At 37.1% G+C, this 12,021-nt stretch overlaps 2 protein-coding genes across 2 annotated transcripts; both read left to right on the plus strand.

The window, feature by feature from the left end:
• The first annotated feature begins 1,573 nt into the window (after window positions 1-1,573).
• On the plus strand, window positions 1,574-3,814 carry LOC126778294 (myosin regulatory light chain 2). The gene is made up of 3 exons (XM_050501791.1): window positions 1,574-1,787; window positions 2,690-2,857; window positions 3,218-3,814. Exons 1-3 carry the CDS (start codon window positions 1,785-1,787, stop codon window positions 3,635-3,637), a joined length of 591 nt encoding a protein of 196 aa, XP_050357748.1. The 5' UTR covers window positions 1,574-1,784; the 3' UTR covers window positions 3,638-3,814.
• A 2,107-nt stretch (window positions 3,815-5,921) lies between these two features.
• LOC126778159 (protein C12orf4 homolog) lies at window positions 5,922-10,332 on the plus strand. Its single transcript, XM_050501599.1, has 8 exons — window positions 5,922-6,130; window positions 6,332-6,659; window positions 7,509-7,730; window positions 7,993-8,157; window positions 8,341-8,515; window positions 8,583-8,730; window positions 9,231-9,349; window positions 9,416-10,332. The coding sequence occupies exons 1-8, from the start codon at window positions 5,950-5,952 to the stop codon at window positions 9,638-9,640; spliced, it is 1,563 nt and encodes a 520-aa protein (XP_050357556.1). The 5' UTR covers window positions 5,922-5,949; the 3' UTR covers window positions 9,641-10,332.
• The last annotated feature ends 1,689 nt before the right edge of the window (window positions 10,333-12,021 follow it).

A 12,021-nucleotide genomic window follows, 5' to 3' on the forward strand; every position in this document is an offset into this window, starting at 1 on the left:
TATAAAGCTAACCTACATAGCTTTATTGAGATAACCTATATGCTATTACATGTCAATGTGTAAACCCCATAAGCGAGCCTAACGGGTAATTCGTAATACAATGAATAATAAAATTTTCATTTTGTGGTGTTTTCATAATACTTTGATGTAGTCTTTCAAAAAAATATATAACACACATTTTAATATAATGATACATTACATTACTGCCTAAGTGTTCCTATATAGCGGTAGAATATCTGATGAGTGAGTGATACCTACCCAGACGGACGTGCATAAAGTCCTTCTACCCAATGAAAGGTTGATGTTATTAAGATCATTGGTTTCTTGCCGATTCTTCTCATTAGAATCTACATTCTAAGTCGGTATTAGGTTTAAATTTAATATAATTCTGTAAAATGATGATTCAAAAATACTTGTAAAAGCTTGTAAAAGTATATTTCGATTTTGATTGAATATTAAATTACAATATTTTAATTAAAAACTTAAAATTCAGAATGATTAAACATGAAGCCATATAGGTTTCACAAACTTTATACTGTGAAGTGGCATTTATTCCAACTTCGCTTATCTGATATCCAAATACGGTCGCAATACAGTTCCGATACATGCAATGTAGTCAACTGCCTATGCACCCGTCGCCACCTATATTGCTCGTGTAAATAAAACGTAGTCTTTATTTCAATTTTACATATCTCAAGAGCCGAAATGGCTCAGTGTCTAGAACTCGTGAACCTTGGCGCGGTCAATGTACACCAGCCACTTATTGAGATACCTACTTCCAAGACTCGCATTGTATGGTTAATGATCTACATAACTTAGTTAAGCACCATCCTAAAGTGACCGGTTTATATATAATCCAAGATAGTTGCCTCAATTCTTTGATCAAATTGTAAATATAATTATTGGATTTAACAAAAAATAATGTTTGTAGGATTAAAAGCAAAATAAGCAAAATGGTTATTTCAGTGTTTAAGGAAAACCTTGTGTTAGACATTTTATTTCTATTTTCACGACGGATAAACGAGATTTAAGTATAGTACTAAAAACCCATCGAACCTCCGTATGAGTTTCAAAGAACTAAAGCATAATTTCATAGGTTTCTATTCAAAATTAACGTCATTTTAATAGACAGAATTATCTTAATATGCACAACAAAATTTAACGGTACTTATAGCAGAAATTTTATGTTTCTTACGTAATATATATAAAGAGATATATTAAGTGTACGTTTTATTATTTAAAGCAACTGATTCATTTAGAAAGAAACAATCCCTACAATAAACCTTGAATTATTGAATCATTGAGGAAGCAGACGTCGATTGGAAAATGATGACATTGCAATGAAATTATTAGAGACTATAAGAAAATACCTATTGATTTATATTCAAAACCCCTGATTTAGTATCAGTCACTAAATATATAATATATCGGTGTATTGTTAAAGCAACTGATTCTTAAAGTATTATTACAATTCGCAATAGTTAAAACACCGTTTAAAATAAAACTATGTGAAACCAATAATCTTCGCCGAGGCCGGTAGCTGATATTATTTTTAAATCATTGAGCACAGCCGAACGTCCGAGCGTACTAAAGAGTTGTGATGCGTTCCCGGTACAGATATTATTTAGCGAACTATATATGGGATCGTGCGCAGGAATCGAATCCGGGCAGTGGAAGGGAGGGGGAAAACTCTTGGACGCTGGACCGGGAACGATAACTCGGAGTCAGGGTGGGACTGCCGAGCGGTACAGTCTCTCTTCCGTCGAACCAACAAACTATACAAAATGGTAAGTCCAGTGAAGTGAAACGAGCGGTTCAAGTGATTAGTGAAATTTGTGACGACGTTGGTGCGAGTGACTGTCTTATAGACACGCGGGATCTACTCGTTGGAGCGATGTTTTATTAGATGAAGATTTCGTTTGCCCAAGTGGCATTTTAGTTATTAGCCCAGTTTGTTTAAATCGAAGTAGTAAATAAAAATAATACTAAAGATTCACCGATACTTCAAGCGATAATAATTCAATTGAATTGGCGAACTACGTCTAAATAAAATAACATACAATAAAAAACCGTATAAATTAGCTCAATAAGTTTCTGTACAGGCAGGTTTAAAGTAATATATATTTTTTTCAATACAAATTAAAATAATTCAATGATTCGATAAAATTGAATACCGTACGATTCTATTTCCGATGAATTCACGTAACGCAATGCTTCGCGCGCCTGTAAACAGATGCCGATTGATCTAAATATAAAGGCGCCTTCCACCAGACTTCCAACGCCAAATCGGGAACTGTCGAAATGAAATTCAATAATAGATTAATTACTGGCAGAGAAATTGATATTAGGATTTATTTAACTTACGAGAAATCATTTTTTAAATTAAAACTAAACATTATCCGGCCTTCAATGATCCATATTATTATCATTATTTTTATTAAATTGTTATTGAAATCGTATCAAAACAACCTCAATATTTGTCACAGAATATGAACGACTACCAAACACTATAGATATATATCACTGAAAAATCAAAATTGAAAAAAAAATGTGACGTACATTGTTCTATATCTGTATGATAATCCATTTTAAATATTGATGTAATTGGTTCAATTGTATTTTTTTTTTTATATGCATAACGTAGTGTTTGGAATATAAGACATTATTATATTATATATATTTTCATTAGGCGGACAAAGAAAAGAAGATCAAGAAGAAGAAGGCAAAAGAAGATGCGCCCGCTGAAGAGGCTGCAGCGCCCGCCGAAAGGCAATCACGTGGAAGCCGCAAGGCTAAGCGCACTGGCTCCAATGTCTTCTCTATGTTCTCCCAGAAGCAGGTCGCCGAATTCAAGGAGGTCAGCATCATAATAATCTACTTTTTGAGGCTCAATACACGACGTACTTTTGTAACTTTGGTAACACCATCTAAAATTTAATAGTTGGTATTTTTTACATTAAGTAATTGCAGTGAAAACTCCCCGAAATGAATCAATATTAAATTCATAATTTGACATAAATCTATCATCTCAGTGGCTTGTTTAGCTCGTGCGTCTTGTTTTATAAACACGAGAAGCTTTGTCGCAGTAACTTGAGATGACGATAATAATATCAACATTCTTTATCATTTAATAAGACGTATTCGTAAATACTTTGTACCGTACCAAGTGGTTTAGTTTTGTAATTCAAAAACTAACAGTATATATTTTTGTTTCTAGGCCTTCCAGCTAATGGACCATGACAAGGACGGTATCATCGGTAAGAGCGACCTCCGTGCGACCTTCGACTCCCTGGGCAGACTCGCCTCCGAGAAGGAGCTCGACGAGATGGTCAACGAGGCCTCTGGCCCTATCAACTTCACTCAGCTCCTTACATTGTTCGCAAACCGCATGTCCGGTGGTTCTGATGATGATGACGTTGTCATCAACGCCTTTAAGACCTTCGACAATGACGGCAAGATCGACTCCGAAAGGCTGAGGCACGCCCTCATGACCTGGGGTGACAAATTCTCCGCCGACGAAGTCGACGAAGCTTACGACCAGATGGAAATCGACGACAAAGGTTTCATCGACACCACCAAGCTGATCACCATGCTGACCGCCAGCGCCGAAGAGGAGGAAGGCGGTGAGGCTGCGTAATTTCACCAGACCACCTGAGGAGCTCGAACATGGAGGTGGCTACCACCTGGCCCACCCGGTTCTTCACATCGGATTAAACGCGATGAGAACCGAAAACTTTTTTATTTAAATTCTCTATGTAATTTATTGTTTCCATTTTTTATTTATATATAATGAAATATAGTTTTACTATACCAATATCGTGTACAACTGTCCCTAGTTCGGGTGTTTGTTGAATCAAACGGCAGAAGCCGAGGGATATGTGAGGAATACTATGTATTCATATTTTTCTGTTGAAATAAATATTTAAATCAAGTCTGAGTAAAGTAAGGCCTCACAGGGTCATGTCTTAAATAACCTGGACTTCTCATTACACACCGTAACAAACACATATTCTAACATCGAATGGCAAATAAATTGAAATAAAACTTAAAACAGTTTTCTATTTTTATGTAGAGACGAAACTAATATGTATCTAGTACAATTGTATCACAGACAAACTTCAGACATTTATTTTTAGACGTATATTTTTAAAGAATCGGTCCAGATCGAGTCAGAGGTTCTGATAATTAACAGATCGATTAAATAAAAGACCGTTAGTATAGAAATTTAAATAGCCTTTGATGAACATTTGATGGAATTCTAAAACCTTTATTCAGCATAGAACCATTACACTTTATTAGCCATACTAAAATAAAAGTATTAAAAGCAAAATTAAACTATTAAAACTAACGTGACATTAATGTGCTGCTACTGGGTTAAAGACACCTCTCACCTTGAGAAGAAGATTTAGAGTTTATTCCACCATGCTGCGTCGACTATTCTATCGATATTTCACTGCAAAAGACTACAATATTTGTCTCACGTAACTTGTTACTTACAAGAAATAATTTCTTGTAACACACTTAATCATTATAACATTGATCTAATTCAAAACAGACATGGTAGTTAGGTAAAATTTCAATCGGTCAGGCTTAAGGATACGCAGAATATATTTTAGCTCACAATTGTGTGAGAAATCCTTATCCCCATAGCCCATATAGTCCGTGCGAACGGTAATCCGATACGAACGAAGAGAGATCAGAATCAACGTCATTAGCTACGTTATACCGAGGCGTGGATATACATCATTCCTAACTACAGATGGTTCTACTGAGAAATCCTTATCAGAATTTAACAGTAACTTTTTACTAGCCCGACCCTAAAGAAGTACCTCAGACCTGACAGAACCGGCAGGGTTGTAATTTTGTTAATGATGACATTCTATTTTTCATTTATTGATGCTCGGATCCGTTCGCTTCATTCTCAGTGTTTGTTACCATCTTTAAGTTTTCATACTACTTTACTGGAATATAATATATAGGTGACCAATAAACAAAACTTATCCCTTTATATTTTGAAAGACACCTTTACATTGTGTATAATAGAGTAATGCCGATACATTTACCTAATTAATTTATAACCAACTGGTTTTCAATTTTCCAATGACATCCTTTATATAATAAGATTTTGCAGATATTTTTAATTTGGCCTATTAATAAATTTAAATCTCATTTAAAATAATTGATAAATTACTAGTTAGTTACTCAAAAATATATCAAATTAATAAGATTAAAAATTACAGACATAATAACTGTTGTTTTTCGTGCAGAATAAAGAATAATTTAATGATGTTTCAAATTAAATCAAATGTATTTTCAAAACCTTCTCCTTAAAAAGGGAGAGGAGGCCGTAGCCCAGCAGTGTGTATTTTATTCAAGTAAACTTTACAATAAGCGTATAAATTTTGAATCGTTAATATTTTAACCCTACCACCATTTCGCGAAAAGACAAAAAGCGGCTTAGTTACTATTTTAATATAAATCACATTTAAAATGTGGTAAATATTCACAAATATCAATGTTCGTTACGAATCCTGCATTAAAACTCGAACTTTAATTAAGACATCTACAAAGTATTCTTGTAATTAATAATAACATTTAAAGAGATTTTTAAGTTTATGAAATGTTAACATACACTTATATTTTTTAATTGACGTTTGATGAAATAGACTGCTAGTATATAATACAATACAATTACTTCTTCTCAGTTGAAACTATATTATGCATCAATAGCTTACATTGAATTTATACCTTTTTCATATTATTTATATTATAGATTCAACAGCACTTATAAGTGCCTACCTGAATATTAGTTAAATTTATTATTATAAAATACCCAAGTAGCTTTTTTTTTAATTTAGAGTGTGTATCCAAAAACGAGCTGTCAAAACAAATTTAATTTGACGTATCTATCAAACAAAAGTTTGAAGGAGGTGTATTTTTGTTGACAAAATGACTACGGAAACAATACAAAATACCTCGAAAACCTTTGAGTTCTCCTTTCCAACATGTACAAACGAAGAATTACTATACAAACTGGAAGTGCCTGTGCAAATTCCATACGATGGCTCGACGAGAGAGCTCGTGCAAAGAGTTTTAAAAATGTTTCATATACCGGTGTACTTGGAGGATGGTAATTAGATAACTTAATAATAATACAATAACGTTCACGCTGTTTCACAAAAGTCGAAAGTATTACAGCTAACACTTATAAAATTTTACTAGTACTTGATGATTATTTCCTATTGATATTTATTTTCTTTTAAACTATTCCCTATAATAATTGCTTTAAATTCCTTGAAATTGAAGTCTTTTGTTGATAAACTCTTTGCAGAACTCAATGAAAAATTAGCAGAATTTGTATCGGAAGAAACGAAAAATTTCCACAATGAACGAGATGCGAAACTCATTGATCAATTTAAAAATAATGAGCTCGATGTAGAGAGCATAATTAAAAATTGGGAAAAACAATTCAAAGAAAATGTAGTAGACTTTGCTGAACAAAAAGGAACATCAGATGAAGAAGTGTTTGCAGCCGCTTACCACAAGCTAGTTCATTCACCTGCCTTGGAGACCATTATGCAAGTGGAAAGCTCTTATGCTAAAACAGTTATGAATATGTTGAAGAACCGTGATGAGGATATTCAAAAACTTACACAAAAGTAAGTTTGTTTTTGTAAGCATAATGAAAACACTCAGGTGATCTAATTACAACCTGATAGTAAAGAATTACCATTTGAATTGTTCCAAGATTTTGTTCACTGTATCTGATATATAATAACCCATATAGTTCATGATCCCAGGGCCCCTAGACCTTACTTATTTTCTGATGGACAAAATATGTACAAACAACTAGTATTAGTGTGTCCAGTGAACATATATATACCCGCTAACTTGGGCCGACAGCCAATTCTTAGGTACCAGGTGCTACAGACACATAAAATTTGTACTCAATTTACTTACAGTCTGAGGACTGATTAACAATGTTGTAGGAAATATTGTAAACAATTTGAAATTAATACTGACACCTTCTATCGGCAGTATTTATTGCCAGACACTTTAAATATCGAAAGCAAAAAACACAACCCTACTTACATTCTGAGACTTGATTTTTTTCTATGATATTTAGGGGGAGTGCATAGTGTATACGCATACGTAAAGCAAAATAGCAGTAGTGCTGAACAGACTCGACCAAACACTAAATTGAATTAAATATTATGCACGTTTAACCCCTATGATTGGTCGGCAGCTTACAAAATATATTAAAATATCCGCTGGGATCTTGGACTAATGAGGAGTAATATTATTTTTCATAATTTCACTTATAATAAAAAAATAATATTTTAGTTAATGCACAAATTACAAAAAGTAAGTAGCAAATGAGGTGTTCAACTTGTACTGATGTTTGATGTAATTTTTTCTATATTTGTATAAATTTACATTTATTATGTACTTATAACATTTATTTTGTACTTATAACATTTATGGAATTTGGTTGATACAATTTACAGACAAACAGAAGAAATGGAAGAGAAAATACGACTGCTAAATGTATCAACGACTGAAGAGGAAATTAATGCATTAGCAGCAACACATTTTGAGCAGCAAAGCCTGGCAGCGGGGCGATGGGATTCTCAGCTCGATGCTTTGAGGCACACTCAGAGAGCCGCCCACAGAGCCTGGCTCATGAATGCCATTAACGAATATCAGACTGACGAGAGAGTTACTCCGAGGTGCAGAGACTTATTTAATTACACATGTCATTATTGTCAATTTCAATTTACTTTCATTAATTTTTTTATTCAATATTAAAGCACTACACTTATTGGTCACCAAAGTATAACTACCACGCTCAATCAGACTTTCACATCAGGTGGGCTTAAACTAATTAATGGGGATGTCCTCTACAATAGCATAAAATCATTTGACTTAAGCAACTAATGTAATCTGCGAAAACGTGTCGGTCGGTCGGTCGGTCGGTCGGTGTGTCGGCAGCACGTCCCCGCTGAGCGCGCTGCCGCCGGAGCCGCTGGCGCCGCTCGCGCCGCGTCTGGAGGAGAGCTTCACCATACACCTCGGCTCGCAGCTCAAGCAGACGCACAACATACGACTCGTGGCCGTCGACATGATGGACCTCTGCTCCGGCGACAGAGCCGACGGGTGAGCGCTCCAGCGTACGTTCCGAACCGCTTGTTCGATTTCGTGGCGCATTGACGTCGGACGCAATGATTTACATTAATACGGTGAAATCGATCTCCACGGGCGGCGCTCACCACCTACTCGTCCGCCCGCCTCCCCAATATAAGGATATACGACTTCGCCTCGAATACTAATCGCCCGCAGCGGCGCGTGGTCGCGCGTGCAGCCGGCGCTGGCGCTGTACTCGAGCGAGCTGAGCGGCGCCGTGCTGTGCGCGGACGCGCGCGTGCGCTCGCCGCAGCTGCGCGCCGCCACCGAGCACCACTTCGCGGACCTGGACGCGCAGCTGCGCCGCATCGCCGAGGCGGTGGAGGAGCCCGTGAGTGGGGGGCGGGGGGGGGGGGCAGTGCGCTAAGTGGCGGCGGCGTGACGCGCGTGTGTCGCAGGCGGCGCGGCGCAACGCGCAGCGCGCGGGCGGCGCGCGCGCGCGGCGGGCGCTGCGGGCCGGCGACGTGTTCGTGACGCGCCACAGCAACCTGGCGGAGGCGCACGTCGTGTTCCACCTCGTGGTCGACGACGACTCGCTCAAATCAGGTTGCGTATTTACCTGGCCCTTCCGAAGTATGTAAGGGTAGAGTTAAGTACAGTACAGTAACAGCCTGTTAATGTCCCACTGCTGGGCTAAGGCCTCCTCTCCCTTTTGAGGAGAAGGTTTTGGAGCTTATTCCACCACGCTGCTCCAATGCGGGTTGGTAGAATACACATGTGGCAGAATTTCAATGAAATTAGACACATGCAGGTTGCCGAGTTACTCCTGCCGTCGACGTGGACTATACGTCGGTCGTTTGTCGGGTCAAGGGACGAAATTGAGGTCCGCATGAGATAGATACATCTTTTTACCGTAGACTTTTTCAGGGTTTATTCGACCTACAATTCAGTGATACATTAATTTGATGTAAACTTACTTATTCTAAAACTAGTGATAATTAATTTAAACTACATAAACAAAATACATAACTGGGAGGAGAGGCACGAAAACCGACTTAGTTATATTCTATTTATAAATGAGCGTTTGTCAGTCTTGGGTATTTCAGGCGACATAACGTCTCGCCATCCCGCCATTCTGGGTCTCCGCAACATTCTGAAGGCGGCCTGCTGCAACGACGTCACGTCCATCGCCATTCCGCTGCTGCTGCGGCACGAGCTGACGGAGGTGAGTGGCCGGCCGGGGGGCCGGGGGGTGGCGGGGTGCGACGCGAGTGACGCGGGCCGCTTGCAGGAGATGACGGCGGCGTGGTGCATGCGGCGCGCGGAGCTGGTGCTGAAGTGCGTGAAGGGCTTCGTGCTGGAGGCGAGCGGCGGCGGCGGCGCGGCGCTGCGCACGCTGACGGCGGCGCTGCCGGCCGCGCTGAGCCCCGCGCTGTTCGCGGCGCTGGGCGCGCTGCTGCCGACCATCTTCCGCGTGTCCGGGCCCGTGCGCGCGCGCCCGCAGCCGCCCGCCTAGCGCCGCGCGCTGCACTCGCTCGGCGGAGCGGCAGTCGATAGCGGTTGTGACGACGTAAACTCGTAATAACATCTAACTGCTCGTTTGAATTGGCACGCGAAAAATTATTCTTACCTAGCTTACTATTATATTTTTAAATACAGCGCTTCACACTAAATGTTCATACATACATAGTTTGAAATATTGACTATATTTTTTTTTAATTTTTTATATAGATTTCATTACTTTCTCAGAACCAGTCACAGTTTATTAGTTTCACAGCTGTCATTCTAGTCACGCTGTATTTTAATGACTACAGTATGGAGTGTTGAAGTAGGGAAGTACTTTGTGTATAATGTGTCCCTCAAAATGTGTTCCGTTTAGATGCGCGTCATCTGGAGCTTTTTTGTCCTATCCGAGTTTATATACAATGATTGTCGCCGATTTCATTAACATAATCAATATTATTGTATAAAATACATTTATCACCGTATTCTTTTTGTGTATAAAAGAACTGCGAGTATTCCTCTTAAACAACGCAAGCTCCAAGATTATAGATCCGAATGACACATTTTTTTTTGTAGAAAGTATATACTATAAAAAACAAATATTGAAGAAAATTAATATCAGTTGTGTAAATCTTCTAACGCTCCGCATATACTACTGAGAAACATTTACAGGCTTTTAAATAAAAATCTCTCATTTTGAAAGTTTGGCGCTAATTTTACTACGCTGCTCCAATTCAGTGCTCAATCCAGGGTCGCTGGATACTGCCGCTAATTGTCATCCGTAACATGGAATGGAACCGGAATCTTTTGTTAAGATTCAGATATTCTAACCTCTGGCCATCACCGAAATTATTTACGACAACTTCTCGACATCGTAAAATAAACTATACCAAGGATTATCTTTTTTAATTAAATAAGGGAAGTAAAAATAAAACTACCTGTACATAATCACATAATTATTATTAGATATTCAACATAAATTTAAATTTGGAACAAAGCAATATTATTCAAAATGTAATTATTATTAAAAAATCTTAATTATATTACTAATTGTCATCGATATTAAAACGAAGGCATAAAGTATTTTGTTCTCTTGTAGTTATATTACAGAGCCGAAGCAAATCGTCTGCATAATAATCAACGGCAAACATTAAGAGAGACAATTAACATTCTTCCATTGGTGTAACATCTAATACAATTTGAGAACATTTTTGTAAACGTTACATTTTTAAACACAAATATCTATCTTCATTTTAAATCTAGTTCGCTGTCTACTTAGCTCGAGCGATGCAATACTTGTGGTATGTACGTATGTCGCATGTTCGTCTCAAGCTGCACGGGTGTTATCGGCGACTTAAATAATAACAGAGATGAAAATATCTTCGATCGTTACATTTTCATAACCACTCTGTAGTTGCCGCATGTCATCCGACATACTCGCCGCAACTTGTTCCTGACATCAAAACAAGTTGCAATAAATTTTACACTTGATTTTGATAATCCGCTTGCAACACTTTTATTTAAATCAAAGAGTACTGTATCAGAAAATAATAATAATATTTAAATCGAGACAATTATTCCGTTAACTAATTCTAACAGCACGAAACTTAACTACCGATTACATTCCAACAAACGAGTTTTATTTTAATTATTTTTGTACAAAATGTAAAATATATTATTAAAATAGAAAAAATATTGAAGTACTATTTTTGTGTACACCGTTATCGGTTAAATAATTTTCTTTTCATAAGACGAATTGGCGATTAATAAAAAACAATTTGTAAAGATAAACATCGTAAGTATTTACTTCACCGCCGTAGCTTTATAGTTTCACATATTGTACAAAATTGAAATCTTCTACAACTATAAGCGAACAAATGGCTCTATTTGTATATAGACTGAGCTATATATCTAAGACGGTTTGGCATCTCTGAAGAGCACCTTTTATTAAAATAAGATATCCGATCGAGACAATTATATGTCGCTTTAATCACAAACAAACAGTTATTATTTTCAAGTTAACATACACCCCTTTAATGTAGTATTGTTAAAATTCCTGACAAATACAGATTATACGAAACTTTGCTCTAATTTGCTATAGTCTTATTATATTTAAAATATTTTCAATATCCTTTTTGTGTATAACACTTATCCAAAATATGGAATATACTGTACACTAACCTCTTATTTTCTAAAACGCTTAACACAATCAGATTTACTTTTCTGGCTAAATACTCAACGCTCAGTGATCGCATATGCCATTACAGTTCAGGATAAAGTAAAATCTGTTGATTCGATATTGATCAGCGTTTCAGAAACTAAAGTATTGCTATATTATATAAATCTTTTTAGAATATTAAAAAAATGTTTGAATTAAAAGACTTTCTAAATTAT

The sequence above is a fragment of the Nymphalis io genome, chromosome 25, assembly GCF_905147045.1.
Source record: "Nymphalis io chromosome 25, ilAglIoxx1.1, whole genome shotgun sequence".
NCBI classification, from domain to species: domain Eukaryota; kingdom Metazoa; phylum Arthropoda; class Insecta; order Lepidoptera; family Nymphalidae; genus Nymphalis; species Nymphalis io.

Excerpts from the sequence above, each read along its gene's own strand:
- LOC126778294 (XM_050501791.1), top strand. Across the intron at positions 2,858-3,217 it reads AGGTCGCCGAATTCAAGGAG|GCCTTCCAGCTAATGGACCA; the intron begins GTCAGCATCATA and ends TTTTGTTTCTAG.
- LOC126778159 (XM_050501599.1), top strand. The coding sequence starts at position 5,950 with ATGACTACGGAAACAATACAAAATACCTCGAAAACCTTTGAGTTCTCC. Across the intron at positions 6,660-7,508 it reads ATTCAAAAACTTACACAAAA|ACAAACAGAAGAAATGGAAG; the intron begins GTAAGTTTGTTT and ends TACAATTTACAG. Across the intron at positions 8,731-9,230 it reads CGACGACTCGCTCAAATCAG|GCGACATAACGTCTCGCCAT; the intron begins GTTGCGTATTTA and ends TGGGTATTTCAG.